Below are 24,769 nucleotides of genomic sequence, written 5' to 3' on the forward strand. Positions count from 1 at the left end.
TTGTAGACTGATTAAAATGTCAATAACAAAAAATAACTAGGGAATCACAAAAAAAAAAAAAATTATATATATATATATATATATATATATATATATATATATATATATATATATATAAAATGTACTAATGGTAACATTGTGCTGCGGGAGCCTCAACAGCACAACGTTACCGTTAGTACATTATATATATGAAAATGTGTCACTAACCTCTCTTCCAGCAGCAAACTAGTTTTCCCAGGAGTCTCCCATCCAGGTACTAACCAGGCTCAGTCCTGCTTAACTTCAGTGGGCAACCAGTATTGGGCTACAGGGTGATATGGCTGATGGCTATGTGATAAATATCTATGTCTACATAAACAAGATGTTGCCTATCTTGATCCCATTATTATTTTTGATATTTGTTTTGTTTGCAAGCCATCTCAGTTTTTTTTTTTTTTTTTTAAATGATGAATGACTGTCAGCCATGCTTGTAATGGTGATCCACTATTCTCCATTTATTTCCACCTGGCAAATAAGTTGTTCTAAGATCTTTTCTTCAAACATCATGAGAACATTTATCAAGTACAAATAACACCACAAAGATGTTCCATGAATGTTGTTCTCAGACTGTGGTCTCACTCTGTATGCAACTGTTACTGTATGTTAGTATGCTTAAGTATGTTTATAGGTAGAATGGTGATTAAAAATGACTGAAAATACCTCTGTGTTAAATGGGAAACACGCAGTAACCATTTTAAGTACTCCATTCAGACAGACAAAAGCAATGAAATATCCTATACATGCACTTTAACCAAATAAAGTTGAAATTAGATTGTATTTAATGCCCCAATATTGTGGAGATATTGAGATGGAATAAGATGAATATATAGATTAGTTAGATCAGTCATTGAAATCACACATTTAATTTTGATCTACAAATCAACTTTTTACAATACATGTATTGTGAAATATGAAGACAAAGATTCTTGACTTTATCCTTGTCTGAATATTATTCACGCTGGCTTATATTTTGGTAAGAATCTCTTGAAAAAAAAAATCGTAGTAGTACTGATAGAATTTGGAATCTCTGAATCTTAAATTAATATTCGAATGTGTTTATGTATATTTCTACGAGTTGTAGCGTGCACACAGGACTTTTATTTTGGTGTGGTGATGTGATGTCATAAAGCTGCGCCCCACTCCTACATCTGATGAGATTCGACTGCAGAAAGGTTTGTGTTTTTGCCTATTTTAAGTGTGTAAATCAAAGGAACCCGTTTAAACAGTTTATACAACTGAGAAAGTAAAGAATTACTGGTAAATGTAACATTGTGTATGTAATAACAAGGATGAACGTTGTTTTTATGAATAAATCGCATTCACGCATGAGTAACTAAATGTATCTCATTTTGCTCCCTTTATACGTTTACAAATTTAGTTTGTATGATTTGTGTTCTTTTATTAATTCATGTTTAGTTTTTGTCTAATCAGGTGATTTGTCACATTTATTTATATAGTGCTTTATACAATGCAGATTGTTTCAAAGTTTGTTTCTGCTCTACAGCAGATCTAAGTTAGAAGAATATAGCGTCGTAGTCCAGCTTAAGTATGTTCAGTGATGGTTCATTTTTGTAAAAAAGTTGTACCGGTATTTTTATATAGCCGCGCTGGATATTCCCATATAATGGTGTAAATACAGGCAGATTAATAATATTTTTGAGTATTAAGTGTCCCTAACAATATTAATAGTGTCCTCTTACCAGTTCGCTGAACTACTGAACTAGAGCTGATTGAGACGCACACAGACATTTAGTGTGGATTTATTTTTCTTTCTGTTAATTATTCTCATTTTAAACAGGACAAACACACAGAAAAACTCCCGTTGAAGCGACTGAGATCCACGTGACACGTATTATAAAGATGACGTTTATTAAAGAGGAGAGTGAAGACTTGAAGATTGAAGAAACATTCAGTGTGAAACAAGAAGATATTGAGGAACAAACAAAGATGGCGTTTATTAAAGAGGAGAACAAAGACATTAAGATTGAGGAAACATTCAGTCTGAAACATGAAGATACTGAAGAACCAACAGGTTGGTTTCATTCTCAAAACTGAATTTAGTCATTTGATCCTTATTAAAATGTCCAGCTCTACAGAAATGAATGATATTTTTGAAGAATATCTAATGAGTGTCCTAATTGAGGTGGTTTTATTTTTTCGGGTCACCTCATGTGGACGGACATGTTGAGATCACGTGATCGGACAAATGCTAATGTTGCCTTTCACCTGAGAAGATCAGACTTCCATTTGTTGTTACGACACGCTTTAAACTAGGAAAAAATAATACAGAAGAAGCCTTTTACAATTACTTGTGACATTAAACCCAAAATCAACTTCTAATTTAAAAACACTATAACTTAATTTTACACCAGTATCAAAACAAAATTTTATAAATCAAATACAATGGCTGGGGGTTATTTGGCAAGAAAAAAATAACATTATTTGAAAATGATTTTCCTAAAAATCAACTAGTAACGTATATGCCATTGCCACTAGCCCTGGACAGGCTCAGACTACAGATCATGGTGGGCTATTTGAAAAGATTAGTTGCGTAACAGAGGCTAAGCGTCGTATAAATGGTGGGGGCGGGGCTTTAACATTTCAAAGCTGCGATGTACAGAAAATCACACAAAGATATAGAAAAAAATGTATAAAAACATTTTGGATCAATAAATCTAAGAAATAACATAAATAACTCCAGAAAGGCCACACTGCAGACAGGATTTGCATTTCACATGCAAATCAAATTAAATCGGCTAAATTAGGCTACCTGTGCGAGCAGGCTATAAGTACAGCACACCATCGATGTGCCGAAAAAATAAACAGTTAATTTACAAAATTAAATTAAAACAGAATATACCTTTCTAATAAATAGAAATGCAAAACGAAATAAATCAGAATCAAGTCACAAGATGAGGAGCAAATGTGTGCAAAATGCCTAAAGTGAAGGGGAACATATATTCAAAACACAAGCCACAAATAGTTAGATTAGATAACCCTGACAGATCAATAAATAAAATAAAAAGAAAGAAATTATTAAAATAACGAAACCGAAACAACAATAAATGTTTCGAAACAGAAACAACAATAAATGCTAAACTGGAGTGGCAGTCTTTTTAGCTAAAAATGTTCACAGCATCCAAAAATCAAATTAGAACCGGCTGAAAAGTTTTGAAACAAAATCCAGAATGGATAAATGTATAAAATATAACCTGTATACAGCTGTTCTGTCTGCCCAGCGCTTCCGCCGGCCGTGTGTGTGTCCATACCTACATACTGCCAGTCTCTGTTCAGGATCGATTGGTTCACGGAAATTGGTGGTCTTCTTTTTAATATGTGGCTCCAGTATCGCTAGCAAAGCATCAAACTGTTCCAATGTCATTCTGTTGTAAATTTTGAATTGCTCGGGATAATTTCGCAACTCCTTGATAAGGAGGTGAAACTCTCCTTCCTCTCGGCGCAATCTCAGGATTGGATGGACCCAATATTTCCTCTTTCTTTTTCTCTTTTTAAGAAGAAAGAGGGCAACAAAATCATCCTCACTGCTTGACGAATCCATTTAGTATTTTTTGCGTTTTTTTCCGCAAAGGTTTAATAAATACGCATCGGACTCAGTGTGCAAGGTTTCTGTGCATGACGAATTTTAAGGCTGACGAACACGAAAAAACGCATACGAAAATTTCGGACTCAGTACGTGTGCAATGGCCTTTATTCTCCTACAATAGTTAAATTAAAATATCAAATTATGTAAAGAAAGGTTCATCTGCTTATCTGCACATAGTATGGTTTCTTAATAAAGTGTACATACATTAAGCCACGTTAAAGTGTATTTTAAGCGTTTTAAAAGCTTTTTTCACATTAAGCATTTTAGAATGTCCTGTGGAAAACCAACTTGTTAACTTTGGCCGGCAAAAGTGCGATCATGGTTTTCATGAAATATTCATATTCATGAATATCCTTTCTGATGGTGTACATCCACACTTCAGAATTAGATTTTCTTATCCCAGACATTGTTAAAGATTTAAATCCTTGCCGCCAAGACGCTCCTCTGTCGGTCACGCAGAGCCGTTGAGCTCTGGGTCACGGATTGAAAGTGAAACTTAAATCTGTCACGGGGTGTTTGGATTTATTCATGCACGTTAAAAAATATTTATTAAAAGCTTCTTTCTTTGCACATTTTTATATAGGCCTACAGCATTATCATAATAGGCTGAATATTAACGCATTGACAGAAAACCGGTAGTTCTATGTGAAATAGGGCTGCAACTAACGATTATTTTGATAATCGATTAATCGGTCGATTATTTTTTCGATTAATCGGTTTATGTACTTATATTTTAGTTTTGCCCATTTTTTTCCCAAGTAAATTATTAACAAAGGGTCTTTATCATTCAACATAGACTTTTTTAGAGATTTTAACCATTTTGCATTGTCATATCCTCATCAAAAACATACCTGGAGTTGTGTTTTATTATGTGTTAGTAATCCTTTGTCGAACTCTTCTGCAATCAAAACACTGACCCATACGTACTCTAGCAAATTTCACAAGGAGATTTCAAATAATGTTTTCACCATGGCTGTCCTTAGGGCTACTAAAGTAGTTTAACATCCCGAAAAAAGCTTAAGGAATCTTTCAGAACATATTTTCACGAAGAATAAGAATAAAACAGAATAAAATTGCAGTAAATTGCATTTTATTATTTTTTTCCTGTAAACACACAGCTTATACCTGGGAAACAGCTTTATAGCTTATGCTGTGAAATTGTAAACAATCCTTCGAGAAAAAAAAGGGCCAATGGCATGAAACCTGAATGGAACTCATATTTTAAAGTAAAATTTTAAATAAAATCCATCAGAACGTTGTCCAGAAAAAAACTGGACACACAAAAAACCTGCTGTGTGAAAAAGAGCAGTGAATACTTAGGGAAAAAAAAGTGCATTTCAAATACATTTACCCTCTCTCATTCAGTCATAATTAGGCTGCAAGACTGAATTATGAACTGGTAAACGACAAACTGATCACAGAACATGTCTGTAAAGCTTTAAACAGCAATCTTATCAGCTTTTACGACTAAACATTTGCAAACAACATTGTACTGCAGAATCTGCGTTTCAATTGATTTTGATTAATATGCGCGAGGGAGATAGAGCAAGACAGCGCTCGGGTGAGTGCGCGCGGCCGGGGCTCTCTCTCTCTGCTCGTTAAGCGCGCCCTGTTAAACTGACAGGACTAAAAAAAAGCACATGCAAATGATACACTTTCACTCTATGATGGTTAGACTGTGCAATTAATTATTTTTTCTGAGAGAAGCCAGCTTCCATTGAAAATGAATGACTTCCGATAACTTTGGAAGCTCAAGTCGGCGGCGGTGCGAACGTACAGTTACTCCACTGCCGCTTGCCTCCGCCATCTCGCTGAATGCTGCAGAGACGCTGTGCGGGAAGCACGTGACATAAAACGAGGCCAGCTATTGGCTATTCGCTACTTCTCCTGCTGTACTGGCTGAGTAAAACCTCCGGTGGCTCATTACTGCCACACTTTGGTCACCGCAGATTTAAAATATGCACGAAATGAGCCGCTTACGGCAAATAAAAGTTATTTAGCAACTAATCGATGACTAAATTAGTTGACAACTATTTTAATAATCGATTAGTTGTTTCAGCTCTAATGTGAAATCAGACATTGAGCGCCCTCAGTGGCATGATCCTCGTTTCATAACACCTCTGCGAAGATTCGACCATGAGATTGGTAGTCGAATCAGGCTCCTCCTATCGATGCATCTAATCTTCGACTATTCTATTATTTAGATTATTATTTGTGAAAACATTTCAAAATGCACCTGTATACTGTTTTTCCATTCCAGACCATGAATTTTGTCATTGAGGATTTCTGAAAAATTGTGAAAAAATCTCTGCTCGTTCTAGTGAACCCAATCTCGTGTCTCGTATCGTGAGATAAGCGTCTCACATAACTGGCATGCTGATTTGGATTGAACAGTATTGTTAAAGCAATTTTATTTCCTGCTATTATTTTACACAGATTTACAAACTGTTGAGAGATCATGAATGATAAATGGTGTTCTGCAATGATTGTGCACACACAGTCATAAACACGGTCGTTGGTACGACATGTCAGCTCTGGTTGCTGCTCCCGGTAGTCATGTTGTGTGTTGGAGAGCGCGGACAGCTGCTCTGTGACGGGGGGGGGGGTAATTTGTGACACGGTAGCACTTTTTTACCACTAGTTGCATACATTAGCTTTCTCGAGCACAACGTACAGAAGCAAGCACATGGTTCTCTTAATTTACATCAGCTACCAAAATGCCTGCGGTCTCTGCCTATTCCTTCTGTCCACCCCCAGCACCATTTGCACCATTTACGTAATTGATGAGCGTAATTGATGCGCGTAAAAACAAAAGTTTGAAGCGAAATTTATGCGCGTCAGAAGCAAACATTTCGAAACCCGTTGGCGGCCATCTTTTTACAACATGTCTGATGTTGATCGATCATTTATCGAGAGAGTCACTGCTCTGTGTTTGCTCTGGAGAGCAGAACAGCGGCGTGGGGATAATCTTTGCCGTACTTGGGTCCACCGAGACCCTCCGGAGGTGTACCCAGTTTGGCGAGTTTCACCATTTGCTCCAGGAGCTGCGCCTGGATGACGGCCGCTATCAGCGGTGCTTCCGCCTGTCCCGCGCTCAGGTTGATGACCTGTTGTCCCGCATCGGAGCAAGGATCGCCCTCGCCCTCACCCACATAATCTGTCATTTATTTTTGTATTGATGATAAATGGAGCCAGCCTCCAAAAATAATTAACCTGTGTTTTTTTTTGTTTTTTTCACACAACACTGTCCAGACACGAAATGTTCTTATAGCCTACACTAAAATATATTGATTGTCTTTTACATTAGAATAATAATGTTTCATATAATCTGGATTTAGATATGGAATAAATAGCATTCAATACAAAATTAATATGTCTCACATATTGAAATCAAGTTTTTATGTGATAAAAGATTTACTTTGTTTTTACTTCACCACGTGACAGCAGCAAGCGGGCTCCTGATTGGTTAACGCGGCGCAAACTGACGCCAAAGTTCAGATTTTTCAACTCTGGCGTCAGACGCGAATTCGCGTCAAATGCGTGAATGCACAAAAAGCACCAAATAAAAGCACCCGTGCGTATCGCGCCAGACGCTCAATTTGCGCGAACGAGGTGTATTCGCGTCTTCCGCGCAACATGATTTTTTTTACGCGCATAACGCGTCTTTGCATTGATTTAACATTGAAATCACTCGCGCCTGACACGCTATTCGGGTCCTGTGTGAACGAACCATAAGTCTCCATCCTGCTGACTTGTTTGCTTGCTTCTCTCCAATTCTGCTCCGGCATCTATGCTTAGTAAGACTTGGTTTCTGCTGGATCTCAACCACACTTTTTCCATGACCAACCCCATTCTACTTCTGATTGCCTTGTAATGTTAGTTTGGTTAAGAGTTAAAGCTGTGTTCCTCTCATACCATTGGTGGGTGAACTCATGAACATGTTTTTTTTTTTTTTTTTAAATGTAGGACTATCTTTTTTTTTCTGCAGCCAAATGTCTCACACTGGAGATCTGGCATGGTGCCAGCAAACTTTTAGCCATGTACAATGTGAATGAAAAACATTCCTTTTCTACAAAAAATAAAACTAATTGGAGCATAAATATATTAACATGTTTCGCTTGATCCCCTCAAAGTCTTGTTGGATTTTTCTCCTTAGCGTAAAGGTTGAGAGGTCCACCTATCACTGTTTTCCATGTTCATAAAGTTAGTGGGGTAAATATAAAGGCTTTAATTTGTGTGTACAATCTACACTTATGTCACTGATAGTTCTTATTTTGCTGGGTTTGACCCTAATTTGAAGTAGGAGCTAATTAAGTTCCCCAAAAGGTATTCTTATTATCTAAATCATTCCCAGTTCCTGAGCTGCGAGAACCAAAAAACAGGTACTTCCGCCATTAGTTCTAGGAACTATGAAATGGTTCCTCTGGTGAGAAAGCCTCTAATGTTGGTGATGTGTCCTATAGAAGGAGGGAGGGGATTGGGTCTAAGGGACAGGTTGTATTAAGGCTGGCACAGAGAACTTTAGAGACCTTGTTCTTTGTGTGGGGAGAGAAGGAAGAGAAGAATGGAATGAGTGTAGGTGAACATTGGTTGTGGGTAAGTGGTGCAGGAACCTTCCAGAAAGCCCTTGCGATTGGTGCTGCCTTTAAACCAAAAGCCCAAATCAACCACATCTTCAAGATCAAAATCTGCCACCTGAAATTAATTAAAAAAAAAAGAAAAAAGGTAGACCTATTTGCTTTGCAGCGTTGTGAAAAACATGACGCGTTGAACTCTTGGCACAATTGAATTGTGTTGTCCATTGTTTACGGCTGCGTTGTCCACAGAGAGGCCAACACAGTTGCACCATGAAATGCAATTGTCTTGTTGGTGAAATCAATCTTTTGGAAGATGACCTCTGCTGTGTCAGATCTTGTTTTACTTGTGGTGCACTAGGGGTGGGACGATACAGGTACCTCACGATTCAATTCTGTGGCGATATGTGGTCCACGATATGATAATATCACGATTCGCGATATCTACGATATTCAATATATTGGAAGACATTTCATTAACGATATATCACGATATATATGACTGAAAAGAAAAAGAAGGAATAAGGAAATTTTATGCATTTATTAATGCCAACATTAATAACATTGTGCAAAGAAATATGCATTTGCATAATAACTCACTGCCTCCTGGTCTTAAATGTAAACAAATATGCATTTGCATAATAACTCACTGCCTCCTGGTCTTAAATGTAAACACTGTACATCTAGACAGATAAAAGTGCATGAACATTACAAAACAACATGAACATTAACATGTGTAAACCTAAACCATAATACTGAAACGTCAGTAGTAAGTTACTGTAAACAGTGGACACATCAAGGCATATTCTTCTTGAGGAACACTAACTGATCAGCATGCTCAGATGTAAGAGCACACCTCTGAGCAGAGATTATGTCACCGGTGGTAGAAAAGATTCTTTCTGATGGCACACTAGTCCCTGGCACACACAGGTACCTCTGGGCCAGCTTGGCAAGGTGTGGGTACTTGCATGCCTCAGATTTCCACCAACCCAACGGCTCATCTGACAGTGGTAGAGGTGAGGATTCTTGATATTGTTGAACCTCCTTTTCAGCCTTGGAGTTAGGTGATGATGGAGTCAGGGAAGATCTGGCATGCTGAAATGTTTGTCCAAGGAGGTTTGCAAGTGCGGATCTCCTTTTTTTTGGTGTGTGTGGTGGTCGGTCCTCATCACTGGTGTCATCAGCAGGACCACTCTCTTCATTGCTTCCTCCCTCCTCTACATTACCATCAGACTGCATTCCCACATCTGCATTCCCCTGTAAGACAAAAAAGCATTTGGCACATCTTCATTGTTATTTTTGTTATTAATGAAATAACATGTTCATCACAACAAGAAATCATCAGCCCCTAATCATTTTAAAATTTAACACATCTTTGCACATGGTTAGATGTGTGGATGACATTTTTCTACCAGCAGTGCAAGAGTTGAAAGTTTAAAAGGTACAAATACAATGAGAATTTCAATGACCTAAGTAACTGCTGTTCAGTTTTTAAAAGTTGTAATTACCATCAGGGCAGCAGCCTTGGACACAACCATGGCATACGTCTCCTGCACTTCTGAAGGCGACAAGAAGAGCATCGACTTAAACCTGGGGTCTAAGGCGGAGGCAACGTAGAGGAAGTTTTTCTCCTCTGCAGACATGTAGCGCTTTGATAGGTCTCCATGGATGGCACACTTTATGTCCTTGACGAGAGGGGCATCCTCAATTGTGCTGAGTGTGTCGCTCAGAAGTTGGGCGTGAAGAGGAGCAATGATGGAAACAGTTGGACTTTTCTCCTCACACATGCTCTTTGTTGCTACCAGCATTGGATGGAGGGCTTTCACAACCTCTTCTGTATTCTTTGTCTCCATCAGTCAGGGTAGAGATGTCAGTGGTATTCTTTCTGACCTTTAAAGAAGGAAGGAAAAGAACAGAATGAAGTCAAAAGTTTAAACTTTTATTAAAATTAAACAATTATTTTATTTTATTAAACAAGTTTATAATGCACATATTCCTTATTAATCCAGACCAAGAAGTCAGGAAAAAGCACTTTACACTAAGGAACAAAATATATATGTTAACAATAATAGTTTATAACACATTACAGTTATCATATGCAATTCAGTAACAAAACAATAAACGCCATACCTCTGGAGATAAGAGGGCAGCAGTAACAGCTGGCTGTTGCTCAAGAAACCGGCTGAGCATCTCATAGGCACTGTTCCAGCGGACAACAACATCAGTTATCAGCTTGTGGTGCGGAAGGCCTAACATCTTCTGGTTCCTCTTCAGTGCCTCAGCTGCTGAGGTGCTCCTGTGGAAGAATGTGCAAATTCTCCTAATTCTCCCGAGCAGTCGAGCGACATTTGGCAGTTTGAGGGCACGCTGCACCGCGAGATTCAAAACATGAGCGAAACAGCGAACGTGCGGATATCCAGCAATCTCAACAGCTACGGACATATTCGCTGCGTTGTCAGTCACCACTGCTGGCTCTTTCTCTGTGAGCTTCCACTCGTCCACAGCCTTCTTAAGCACCTCTGCCATGTGAGCGCCAGTATGACTGTCATTCATAGCCCGAGTCTGAAGGACGTAGCTTTGGGCATCCCAGTTGTCGTCTATGAAGTGGGCAGTAATAGTTATGAAGGACTCGGTGGCCCTTGACGTCCAACCATCACAGGTTAGTGCAACTCGTTTAGCAGACCGGAGCGCAGCCTCCACTTTGGCTCTGGTCTCTGCATACAATGCAGGGATGACTTTGTCTGTAAAGTGCCGACGACTCGGTATCTCGTACCTCGGTTCCAGTGTTGTCAACATTCTGCAAAATCCATCATTCTCGACCACGCTGTAAGGGCGAAGGTCCTTGCAAATAAATTCGGCGATGGACTTAGTGATACTCTGTGCCCTCGGCGACCCAAAGGGGAGCTTTGCTTTGAACGCAGTAGTGATTGTCGTCTGACTTAGTTTGCCCTCATTATCACCTGAGAGTAGTTCACCGTGATAGCGAACGAGGTGCATTTGCAGATTCGTAGTGTTGCTGTTATATTTTATCTTTGCAAAGCAGTTCTTGCAGATTGCATAGTCTTTATCCAGTGCCTTGCCGTCGACTGTCTCGTAAAACCCGAAGTGTCTCCACACTTTAGAGTGGAAACTAGCGGGTGGGTCTTTGATTAGTTTTTTATTGTTTTCCGCCATTCTTCTCGCTTCTCTTTTTTCTGCAATTCTCTGTTGTTGTTAGTTAACTTGTGTTCTTCACCGGCCGCTGTTTGCGCCACTTTACCCCTATTTACTCGAACAGCGCCCCCCGCAAACAGAATGGTAGATATTGGGTAGTGACAGTGACACTGACAACGGGTAAATTAATCCTTTTGTGTTGAAATAAAATATCGATATTGGCCGTTAGTGTATCGATTATTTATTGCGACAGAGAGCACAACAATATATTGCAATATCGATTTTTTTTCCCACCCCTATGGTGCACATATCAAGGAACCAGTGGAAGAATCATGACTGGGGGAAAAGCGTAAAGGGGGAGTCAGGGCCAATGAGTTGTGCCCATATTGAGGAGACATTTGTCTAACCCAGGGGCCTCCAATACTGCTCCTGGAGAGCTACTGTCCTGCAGATTTAAGCCCCAACCCCAATAAAACACACCTACACCAGCTAATCAAGCTGTTCAGGGTTACTTGATAATTACAGGCAGGTGTGTTGGAGCTGAAGTCTGCAGGACAGTAGAACTTCTGAAGCAGGGTTGGAGATCCCTGGTCTAACCTGTACATAGTCGACACTGGTGGTTTATATAGGACACTACCCCCATTTTGTCCAACTGGACCGAGATGTGGTGTCCTATTAGGTCTGTGACAGGAAGGTTTAAGTGCCAGAAAAAATGCCATTATTTCCATGCTGTTGATAAAGCGACCAGGAGCTAGTAGTCAGTCTGTCCTTGCGCAGAGCTCCCAAACCCATGTTGGAGGCGTCTGTGGTGACTACCTTCCTGCTCGAGACCAACCCCATCCTTTCTCCAGACCAGTAACAGCTGGGATCCTTCCAAGGGGCCAGGGTCTGATGCATCCGTGGTCCACCTTGACGCAAAGGTGACTTGATTGCCAAGCGTGGGTAGGGAACTGGGGCCGGTTGCACTAGGGTTGGGCCAATAGACGATGCCATCATCCATCACGATGGCTGACAGACATCACAATGTTGAGTCGGCATCATGACCCCCCCCCACCCATGTTTCCATGGGGACATGTCATGCTTGGCACGTGATTCACCACAGCCAAAATAGTGCTTTATGACAGATGTACTTTTAGAGTTTGATGTACTTGAGTTGGCAGCTGATGTTGTTGGCTCTGTGGAATCCTTGACGAGCTCAGAAACAAGTTCTTCTCTGAACATTTTGTGGTTCGGAGGAGTCTTATTCTGAGCTTTGGACTGTTCACTGTGCAGAATAAAGCTGTTCACAACAGCAATGTCAATGAAATGGGAAAAAAGTGTTTTGTACCATTTCTTAGTTTTATGCAAAACGTTGTAATATTCAACAAGTGCATCGGAAAAATCAACACCACCCATGTTGTACTTGAGCACTGCTTTTGGAATCGGGATGCTCTCCCTTCTCCAGACACCGTCAGCACTCTTCACACGTTGGTTTACGCTGTCATTACTGTAAGCTTTGTGTATAGTTGAACACATTGTCACTTCTCTTGTGTCCATCCATTTCACAAACAGGACCTTTCCATTTCTGAGCCAACGAATTTCTCCTCTTTTGGCCTTCCTGCTGAGATCGTTGATTTTGGTTTTTGGAAAGCCTATTCTATTAGTCCGTATGGTGCCACAAGCTAGAGTCTGTTTGGACAGTAAATCCAAGAAGAGAGTTGGGCTAGTATAAAAATTGTCCATAAAAATGTGATGGCCCTGTCCAAGCCTACTAAAGTCTAAAAGCTGAATGACCGATTCATAGCTGAGGCTTTTACCCGTGTCTTCGGATTTTCCCTCATACACAAAAAAGTTCCAGGTGTATGCAGACATTGAATCCGCAAGGACAAACAATTTGTAGCCCCATTTTGTGGACTTGTCCTTCATATATTGTTTCAGCCGAATTCTTTTGCCTTTGATGCAACCATACGTTCGTCCACTGCTAGTTGCTTTTGTGGTTGAAATATGTCTTGCACGGAGAAACAATGTTGCCATAGAGGAGTTTTATTTTGCATAGTCTGTCATAGCCAGGGCTTCCCTTTTTTCTTTTGTTATCTTAATCCTCTTTTAGATGAAGGTTCCAAGAAATGCTTTGAAAACGGGATCTGGACATTGCAAAATGAGGTAAGGGAAAACTATAAATGTCCTTCGTTGACCAGTAATCCACCAAAGTCTTTGCATTTACCAATCCCATATAGATCAAAATGCCCATGTAGCACTAAATGTCTTTCACAACAAGCGGTATCCACATGAATTTCTTACCCGACTCAGCCCTCTTTGCAGCATAGGTGTTTGTGTTTCTTATTATTGTCAATAACAGACATGGTAAAAAATAACTGAAAAAGCTCAAGTGGTGAGCTGAGGTCCTGCTGGTCGTTTTGTTGCAAATGGGAACAAAACTGTGGATCACTGTGGAACTGTGAAAACACATCAGGATCTTCTCCTTCAATAAAAGCTGCTTCTCGCACCGAGTCAAAGCTCGCGTCGCTTTCAGGATCTGTCACTAAAACGATCAATTTCTTCTAAAACAGCCTCCACAATGTCAAAAACCTTTTTCTGTGGCCGTTTTCCCTTTCCTGATGCCATTTCTGGAGCTAACAAACAAATCCATGCACACTGGTTTCTGGTGAGACGCGTCTGTGTGTTTTGCGCATGTCATCTAGTGATCTCGTCTCTTCACGTTCAAGCTGCAATATCACAGCCCCTGATTGGTCTATTTGATCTTGTGATACATTGCCGGAAAGCAGAGCGTCCAAGCTTTACGGCAATATCCTTTATCCGGATTGGAAGATGTTTACATATTTTCCTGGATTCTTGAATATCATAACATTTACTTTGTGGTGTTTGGCATAGGCTTGCCACGATAGACGGTGTTGACGGTGTTACCGGTTTTAAGACGCAATACCGGTGACATCGCTTTTCCACCGTGACACCGTCCCCACATTTTTTTTTTAAGTTTTTTTTTTTTTTATGAGATATTTGAATTAAATGGAAAATATAATTGTAAATAATTTACTTAAGACGAGAGCATGCACTATAATTAAAAACTGAACATAGCTACAATGCGTCATCTTTCATTTATCACGTGAGGAGAACGAGAGGAGTCGAATTTACAGAAAAAGAATGGCGGACGATTTAGTGTCGAAACGCAACGCAAAAGCGCCTGTTTGGCAATATTTTGGGTTCAAACCAAATGCAAAAAAGGAACCTGAAAATGTTAATGAGGCTATCTGCAAACTTTGCCTGACAAAGGTGGCAGCATCTGGAGGAAACACAACTAATTTATACACGCACCTTCAAGCGCACCACAAGAGTGAGGCTGCCAAAATGGGCAATGCAGTAAAAAATCGACCGCAGAAGCCAGACGAACAGGTGCAGCCATCAATTAGTGATGCATTTAAGCGATGCACAAAATATAAGAGGGACAGTGTGAGGTGGAACAAATGCACTGATGCAGTGACCAAGTATCTCTGCAAAGAAATGGTGTCTTTCAACACAGTTGAAAAACAGTCTTTCAAAGACCTCGTAACCACACTCGACAGCCAGTACGAATTGCCTGGACGTACATATTTCTCAAAAACAGCTGTTCCACGTGCCTACAACCGTCTCCGTGGTGAGCTGCAACAAGCCATTTCCACCACAGTCGAGTATTTTTCACTTACAACAGATATGTGGTCGAGTACAAAAATGACACCGTATGTGTCGCTAACTTTCCATTTCATTGACGCAGAATGGACACTGGTGTCAAAATGCCTCCAAACAAGTTTTTTGCCACAGGACCACACTGCTGCTAACTTGGCTGATGCTTTGGATGAGGCTCTGCATGACTGGGGATTAAAAGAGGATAATGTGTCTTGTGTCACGACTGACAGTGGAAGCAACATTAAAGCGGCTGTTCGTAATTTAGGCTGGCCCTGGTTAAGCTGCTTTGGGCACAACCTGAACTTAGCTGTGTCCAACACTATTGAGAAGACGGAGAAAGCCCGCACGGACCGTGCCCTTTCTGTTTGTCGCACAATAAACGGCATGTTCTCTCACAGCTGGAAAAGGAGAAGGGAGCTGCAGAAAGCCCAAGTCCACCTTGGCCTCCCAGAGCACTCGCTCATCACGGTAAGTTTACTCTTAGTTCTTAAAAAAAGTAGGCTATTTAGTATAGTAAATAAAATATTATAAAACGTATTGTAAATAAAATCAAATAAATTAAAGATTATAATTAAACTGCTTTAAACCGTTATCCTTTGCAGAACAGCTTAAGTGAAAGTTTGAGATTTTTGAAATTGAAATTCCGGGTTTCATACCACATCTTATGTTTTTTTTTTTATTATCATTGATGGTAATAATAATAATAATAACAATAATAATAATAATAATTGATTTATTTTCTCCTTGAGGACTGTGCAACTCGCTGGGGCTCTAAGCAAAAAATGATTGATAGGATGCTAGAACAGAGGACGGCCATCAATCGAGTTCTTGCTGAAGATCGTAAAGTCAATGTGAGCATCACATGGCAAGATGAGGATGTGTTGCAATCGCTGAACAAAGCGTTAAAGCCAGTAAGTGAGTTTACCGACATTCTGTCTGGAGAGAATTACGTGACCGCGTCATCTCTTCTCCCTGTGCTGCGTCTCATTAAAGAGGACACGTTGGCCCCATCGGATGATGACAGCCAACTGACAGCCAACCTTAAAGCCGGCATCGTGTCTATTTTAGACGAGAAATATAAAGCTCTGCCAGAAGCAAGCCAGCAGCTTATGCGCAAGACAACATTCCTGGACCCGCGCTACAAAGGTGACTATGACTCGAATGTCGAAGAGATCAAGAAGATGATAGAGGAAGAAGCGGTCATCCTCGGTAGGAAAGCGCAGTCAGTGCACTCCATGAGAGAAGAGGGAGAACAAAATGAGGAAGCCGACATCGTGGTCGACCCACAGCCCAAAAGAAAAAAAACGTTGGCCAGTTTATTAAAAAGAAAATCAGACACTGTGACAGTAAATTTAACTATTCCAGAAATGGTGGTGTCGGAAATCTCCACCTATGCTCAGGAATCCCCCATTCACGCAGAGCAGGATCCTCTGGCCTGGTGGAAAGAGAACCAAAGTAGGTTCCCCCTATTGGCAAAGGTAGCCAAAAAGTATCTTTGCGTGTGCGCAACAAGCTGCGCATCCGAGAGAGTGTTCAGCACGATGGGGAACATAGTGAGCCCCACAAGATCCCATCTTAAGCCAGAGATGGTCAACATGTTGGGTTTCCTGGCAAAGAACATGTAGACTGCACTGTTAATAAATAACAATTTATAGTGTTTTTTTTTTTTTTTAAGACTGTTGACTTGTCATTTTTGTAGCCTAATGTCATTTTGGAAGTTTTTCTTTTATATTCGTTTCTTGGTTATTCGTTTAATCTTATTTAAACGTTTTGCAATTTATTTATTTATCTTTCTATTTTATTTTCTTATTCATTTTAAAAACATTCTAACATAGGCTACGAAATAAACGTTCTATGGTGTTATTTGTTTGGTTCCAATTTCTACAGTTTTTTCAGCCTGTAGCATTGTTGTTGTTTTTTTTTCGTTATGTTAATAAAAGTTATGTTTAATATCAGTGTTTTTTTGTTTGTTTGTTTTTTGTAGTTTCGTTGTTGTCCATTCAAACAATTGACGCGCAAATTGCCAATTCCCGCAAAACTGAAAGTGAAAGTATAATACGCACGCATTTATAAGCTATTTAAAAGCAGAAAAAAAGAGGAAACCCCCACCCCCACGGTGATACCGGTATTACCGGTGTTGTCACATGTCGATTAACCGGTGGAGAAATTTCCTCATCGTCACAACCCTAGTTTGGCACTCGCGAGACATATCGGGGGATTACTTGGGCACGCAACCCCAGAAAACACTGAAAAACGGCTAATTTTGTAGAGAATAACCTAAGGTAAAGAAAGGATGATGTAGCATTTGTGGCTAACTGTGCTGTCTAGTGTGAGTAGCAGGGCAAATATTAAATAATTTCACTTGTATGTTTAAAAATGTTGATTGTATACCTAATGATTCATTCGAAGTGTATTAGATATGTGATTATACCTCAATAAAAAGACTTATTCAACCTTTCTTACTGGCAATGAGAGCTTTCATTTGATATATGGTTTGTACATGTGCTTCATATTTGAGCGATATGAAAAATATGCGTATTCAACGACGCACATAATTATGACACGGCTGTTGTTGGGTGAAACAAGGTAATTTATTGTTAATAAGTTACTTGGTGTAAAACAAATGCCAAAGTGATGCATATCTCCAGAAAGTAAACATTCTAAGCTTTCAGATGTTACCAGATATGAGCTTGTAAGTCCGTCTATATTGGTCCAATGGGGGTCTCCAATAATACGGGGAAGGCTTCTCTGCGTGTTACTGTCTTTCCTTTTTACGCAATACAAAAAGATTAAATGGAACACAATTCTCATATGTATTTTCTCGTTATTTCATCTGACTCCATAAATGAAAAGGTTTTAATGATATATGTGCATCATTAAACGTGAACGAATATCTGATTATTCTTTTAACTCTGATTATAGTTTACCTGTCTAGATTAGGAAGCTATATTGCTTAGCAGTCCTTCTCCTAAGGATGCACGACACAATCTCGCCAGTCTGACTTATCAAAACAGAGGTAATTGGCTAAACATCTGAGATTTGCCGTATTCACACGTACAAAATAACAGACACTTAAATAGCCCCCTTGAATGCCACCTCAGGAACTTAATTCAATCGTTTCAATTAGTAGAGGTCAAGACCACCATTAAAAGACGTTAGCCGATCAACTTTTCTTAAAATGGCTTTGGTTTAGTCAAGCTCGTGGTATATCCACGTACACTTATCTAAAAGAACATTAAATTAGAACAGAGGTTATGGAACGCACCCGAATCCAGGTCGATCAAACAGCATTAGCTGATTCTGGACGGAAATTAACTCGCCCCCCTCATTCAAGTACACTTGAATCTGATATCCAGTATTAGTCGTCACTAATGTCTGGCGCTAACTTGTGGAAATATACGAATCCTATTATCTATAAGAGTAAAAACAATCTCAGAGTCAGTCAGAATAAAATCAAATGTTTACAATTTATTGACCAGGTAATGAAGCAATAATTCAAAATCCAATTCGCAAGAATAAATTCATCAGTTAATCATAACATAACAACAATTCAGGAATCAAGGAATTTGTAGAAATTATTACCTGGCAACGAAAATTACACACAGCGTTTGTGTGGGCAGTCAACCTACAGACTCCTCGAACTTTCTGCACCTTTTCCCTGTATTTACTTCCTCTGGGCTCCATTTTCAGAAAGCATGGTGTATCATTTCACTGCTATTCAGATGATACACAAATTTATTTGCCTCTGAAACGCAACAAAGATACTGCTCTGATCTCTTTTTGCATGCCTAGAAGAAGTAAAAATGTGGTTTTCTCAATTTCTTATTTCTGAATGAATCCAAAACCGAGGTTATAGTCTTTGGCCCCCATGACAACTTTAATAGCAGTAACATTGATCTGGATCACCTTTCTCCAACTTAATCTTGCATTAAAAACGTAGGTGTTTTCTGGGACCAGAACTTCAAATTTGAAAAACAAATTAATGCGGTGATTAGTTCTTGTTTTTTCCAGTTACGTCTTCTCTCTAAGATCAGATCCTCTCTTTCTGAGAAAACCTTAGAGATTGCTGCCCATGCGTTCATTACATTGCGGTTGGATTATTGCAACTCCCTCTACTATGGCATATCCAAACACTCTATTGCTCGTCTCCAATTAGGAGGAGGGGGGAATGAAGGGGAGATAGTGTGTGTGAAGTGTGAACTGCACTGTGTGCTGCGTCTCAGAAATCCCTGTTACATATGCAGGAGGTAGTTCAAGTGTTAATTCTCATGAGGGCCTTTTGCTTCATCGAGGGGTCAATCAGACGTACTGGCACCAGCCTTACAAGCTCATAACTCCTCCACATACATCTAAAATTTGAAGTACATTATTAATGACGTCATTTTGGACCTGGATCCGGGATCGTGGAGTTTAAGTGTTAACCTCGTAGTGCCTACTGTTTATTTATCAGTATTAGTCATATTCTTACAATATTTTTGTATGTTAAGTAAAGGGGGACAGTACTTGTGTGTCAACAATTTTTGTGTACACAAATGTATTTTAATAGGCCTATATAATTCCTAAAAGGGTGGGTCACGGCTTGATGACCATGGGGAAATGTGGGACCCATGGCCAAACTATTCAAAACATCATTCAATGTAAATTGTGATAATCGTAATTAATAATCGCAATTACAATTTCAAGGGAATAATCGACAATTGTTTTTTGTCATAAGCCCTGATAGGGACTGTTATAAGATGCATACAGAGTGACATTCTATTGCATGTGAAAAACACATGCTACAGTTTGAGCAGACTCACAAATGTACTCTACTACAATAACTCTTTCTCTTCTCAACAAAAATTGCATGTTCCCGGGGCGGGGTTTATGTAAATTTTAGGGTTGGTGATGTCACTAACACGGGAGGAATGTTGTGTAATCCCTACCAGCTGTTTGTTGTAGTCCTAAAAAAATGATTTTATTAAAAGCAAATGTCTTCCTTTGCTTTGAACTTTGAGTGTTGTAACTTTGCAGATGTTGTTTATGCTCAAACAGCAACATTACACACTAACTAAAGTTAGAAAAGTGAAATCACAATCAACCACCCCTTTAAAGTTAGCATCTTGAACGGCTGTCTCATGAGAGCACGATTTAGATATCTGAGGTCAAGGATGGGCCTGGGGCCGCCATCCTTCTTGGTAGAGGTCGACCGATAGTATATTTTACAGATAACAAGGTTTGACCGCACTTGCCGATAACAGATTAATCAACCGATATTTTTAAAAATGGATACTGAATAAAAAACAAGCATAACACTCCAAGTAAAACAGTGCTGAACTGAAATGTGCTAAATTAAATAAGTATATAAATATGAATTTTAAAATGAGAAGTTCTACAGAGCGAATTCTACAGAAAATGATTTAAACATTAAAATATTATAGGTCAAATGTGTATTTATTTAGCTGTAATCTAGAAACAGCCTATGTAAATTTCATAGGTAACATTTTCAAAGCCCCATTTGTTAAAGGAACACTCCACCGTTTTTTTTTAAATGGGGCTTATTCACCTTCTTTCCTACATTGAGATAGGTGGGTAAATGCATTTTTGTCTCAGTGCATGCATTGGTTTAGTTTGACAGGGTCGGCGCTAGCTTAGCTTAGGACAATGAATGGAATCCTTTGTTGCCAGCTAGCATGTCCTGAGTAAAAGTGATACATTTTTTTTTAAAACCCACCTAATTACTTCTTGTGGCCTATGTGTTCACAACGAGTACAAATAGCGATGCAGATTAACACTAGGCGATTTCCTAGGCAAATATTGACTTGGGACTATATTAGGGGGAAGCACAGGCGAAGCACTGCTGCTTGGGCGCAGAGATATCACGCAACACATGAAATCCCATGACTTCCGTCAACATACCCAGTTTACCCAGTCCTAGGGTATTGTGGATTATTTATAAAATATTGTAAATAATTGTGTCTAATCTGTCTCAGTCACTACACATTTAACACATTTTTCAAGTGAGTATAAAATCTAGTTAAATGTTGGTTTTAATGTTTTACATGTATAAATGGTTTAATGTCTGTTGCTTTGTGCCATTAAACTGGGGTTAACTTTTATTTGTCTTGTTTGCCTTAGACCTGATGGCGCTGAAAGAGGAGAATCAAGTACTGAATGAAATTGAAGAGAAAGACCAATATGAGAATCGCCATGATTTCACAACTGAAGAAAAATCTTTTAGTTGCTCACAGACTGAAAAGCCTTCATCACAAGAAAAAGCTCAAAAGACAGAAACTGAAAGTTATTTCATCTGCCCACACTGTGGAGACAGATTCACTCGAAAAGCAAGCCTTAATAGTCACATGAGCATTCACAATAAAGAGAAGGGTTACACCTGCTATCATTGTGAAAAGAGTTTTGATCAACTTCATGACCTTAAAGTCCACATGGAAGATCACAAGGGAAATAAGCCATGCATCTGCCTACAGTGTGGAATGAGATTCAGACAAAAAGGATACCTTAATAACCACATGGGGATTCACAATAAAGGGCAGCATTACCCCTGCCAACTGTGTGGAAAGAGTTTTAGTCAGCATAAAAACCTTGAAGTCCACATGGAAGTTCACATGGGAAAGAAGCCGTATACCTGCCAACAGTGTGGAAAGCGATTCGACCGAAAAGGAAACCTTAATAACCACATGAGCATTCACACCAAAGAGAAGTCTTACACCTGCAAACAGCGTGGAAAGAGTTTTGCTCAACATGGAAACCTCAAAGTCCACATGAAATCTCACTCTGGAGAGAAACCCTACAAATGCCCTCAGTGTAGAAAGAGTTTCAGTCAACAGGGAAGCCTTGAAGTCCACATGAAAGTTCACACTGCAGAGAGCCCTTACACCTGCAAACAATGTGGAAAGAGTTTTGATCAACATGGACACCTTAAAGTCCACATGAGATCTCATACTGGAGAGAAACCCTACAAATGCTCTCAGTGTGGAAAGTGTTTCAGTCAGCGTGGAAGCCTTGAAGTCCACATGAGAATTCACACTGGAGAGAAGCCTTTCACTTGCAAACAGTGTGGAAAGAGTTTCAACCTAAAAGGAAATCTTAACATTCACATGGTAGTTCACACTGGAGAGAGCCCTTACACCTGCGATGAGTGTGGAATAAGTTTTACTATGAAAGGAAACTTTAAAAGGCACATGGTGATTCACACTGGAGAGAAGCCTTTCACCTGCCAACAGTGTGGAATAAGTTTCAACCGAAAAGGAAACTTTAACATGCACTTGAAAACTCACACACGAGAAAGCCATTCTAGCCGTTTTTAAGGCCTCTGTGTATGTAATCGTGCATCTCCACAAAATGCAGAAAACGTCTAGTTATGTTTTCTTCCAGCTACGTTTTATTTTTCTGGCTACTCTCTTAAGGCTACTCTCCCCGAGTGTGCTCGTTGTACCACGGCATTGGACTGTTTTCTTTAATCTTTTCTAAGCGTAATGGAGTAACTGCGTCTAAAGTGCTGGAAAAGAGAGAGTCAAAAGTTTGTCACTATCGAGTTCTTGTAAGCTATCTGGGATTCTGAGATGATGAAACTGATCAGGAATATAACTAATAAAGCAATCTTTAGTGGCAGAAGTGATCGTTCTAACATTTGTAACGCGGAGTAAATAAACTTTGTAACCTTGGGTAAATAAAGTATACACAAGACTAGATAATGATCTGAGATGTCATCGCTCTGCTGCAGAATTTCAACGGCATCAACATTGATTCCATGTGATAATATTAGATCTAGAGTATGATTATGACATTGAGTAGGTCCTGACACGTGTTGTCTAACTCCAATAGAATTAAGAATGTCTTTAAATGCCAATCCAAATGCATTTCTTTCGTTATCTACATGTATATTAACCCCCTGGGGTCGGCGGTATCGCCGGCGATACCAGCTCACTTTTGTTCTTATTGACTCAAATAACCCTGTCGATTTTTGTCATACAGGCAAGTGTTGTACATAATTTAAAACTGTTAAATGTCTTTTATTTGTGTACACTCATAATAAAAAAAAATGTTGTGTTTTTCGTAAAATAAAGAAAATAAACATGATGCGCATTCTGCGGTCTCTCTCAATGAGAAACTCATTCTGAAACGCGACAGAAAATGACCTGTAACTCAGCGAATGTTTGTCACACAGATTTGAAACGCGTGTTTATACAACACTTGGAGTCTCTATTTTTAAAGTATGTATATTATGTAAAAAACAAATATTCTATTTTTTAGTAATCCGCATGAAAGCAGCGGCATGTACAGTTTCTCAAACGCGTCCTAATTAACTTTAATGTGACCACGCCCACGCGCGCATGAGCGATTGACATGCAAATTATCCATATGGAGAAACGCAGACCCTGTGAACGCCCTCGTCATTACCTCAAAACAAAGATTCAGAGACTTCGGGAACTTACTCCTCTCTGCTTTTCATCTAGTTTGGAAGACTGCATGTTTGTGCTGTGTTGTGCTGTTTCACTCGGATTTACCTCAGAAAAACGCGATTTGAAGATGAGAAGATTTTTAAGGTAAGACATGTTAAACGACCAGTTTAAAATGTATGTTATGAAATGAGTTTGGAGTAAAAACATGAACTAAGCCTAATATCGTACATGTATGTATCTATAAATAGACAGAAACATGTTGAAATGTGAACTAGACTGGTAGGCAACCTTTCAGTGCTAAATGTAAATACTTAATATATTGCACTCAGTTTTGATTAGCTTATGACACTGATTATAATGCTAAAATACTTCCTTATGCGTAATGTAGCTTGTTTGCGAATATCAAGATAAATATAATGTGATTTAGCCTAGTGCAAATATATTTTAGCCTCCGGTAAAATATGTGATAGGCTACTGTCTACATTATATTTTTATATAAATGTTCGGTTTTGGTTAGCCTATGACACGCTTCAATACTGCCTTATGCATAGATGTTTGTGAATACAGGTGTAAATGTTTGAAATGTAGTGATGTGTGTTGTTCGCGAACGATCCGTTCATTGCGTGTGATTTAGACCCGTGTTTACTGTTACTGTGTTTGTGGATATCTGCTCAAATGTAGATATGTATAATATGGTAACCATAATGTTTAATATTTTGGAGTGAGCTCTGGTTTTGAATGTATCGCGACCGCGTTTGAAACGATCGCGTTTGAAAAGCAAAACGCACCAAACCAAGGCTTCATGTTTTTACTATTATCTCATTTCATATCATCATAACGAATGGAAACATTTTAAGTAACATATGATAATCAATATGTTTTTCTCTAGCGTAGTTGTTACTGAAATCTTTTGGAAGATTTATAGGCTGCTATAGGTTATTGTTATTATTATTTTATGCAGCACTGTGCATAGCCTATGCTTACAAGGCACAACAAACCTGGTGTTCATTATATTATATATTGTTGGAAACGTGTGTGTATTCTGTGAATTTTAAAAAGCAATTTTAACCAGAAAAATCTAAAATTTATTCCCAATAAATTTTAGAACTATATTCCCTATAGTTTCTCTTGATATCAGTATGTTCACTTTTTTTTCTTTCAGGGACCAGATGCCACGGAGTCCTGCTGACTTCAACATTCACATGAGTCTCTGTACATGAACATGGTAAAGTGAAAATCAAACACCTTGGAAATGAAAGATATGTACAATGTTTTTAGGAATGGCACAAAGGTCTCTGTCTTTGGATCATTGTTTTCAACTAGATGTACCGCATGGC

General features: G+C 39.1%; 1 protein-coding gene across 1 annotated transcript; it reads left to right on the forward strand.

Annotated features, from left to right (window-relative positions):
• The first annotated feature begins 1,179 nt into the window (after window positions 1-1,179).
• Window positions 1,180-23,087, forward strand: LOC308689364 (uncharacterized protein). Its single transcript, XM_081363012.1, has 3 exons — window positions 1,180-1,211; window positions 1,838-2,071; window positions 21,148-23,087. The coding sequence occupies exons 2-3, from the start codon at window positions 1,900-1,902 to the stop codon at window positions 22,335-22,337; spliced, it is 1,362 nt and encodes a 453-aa protein (XP_081219138.1). The 5' UTR covers window positions 1,180-1,211; window positions 1,838-1,899; the 3' UTR covers window positions 22,338-23,087.
• Window positions 23,088-24,769: the final 1,682 nt, after the last annotated feature.

Source organism: Scardinius erythrophthalmus (assembly GCF_964197995.2).
Source record: "Scardinius erythrophthalmus genome assembly, chromosome: 4".
Lineage (NCBI taxonomy): Eukaryota > Metazoa > Chordata > Actinopteri > Cypriniformes > Leuciscidae > Scardinius > Scardinius erythrophthalmus.

Excerpts from the sequence above, each read along its gene's own strand:
- LOC308689364 (XM_081363012.1), top strand. The coding sequence starts at position 1,900 with ATGACGTTTATTAAAGAGGAGAGTGAAGACTTGAAGATTGAAGAAACA. Across the intron at positions 2,072-21,147 it reads AGATACTGAAGAACCAACAG|ACCTGATGGCGCTGAAAGAG; the intron begins GTTGGTTTCATT and ends TGTTTGCCTTAG.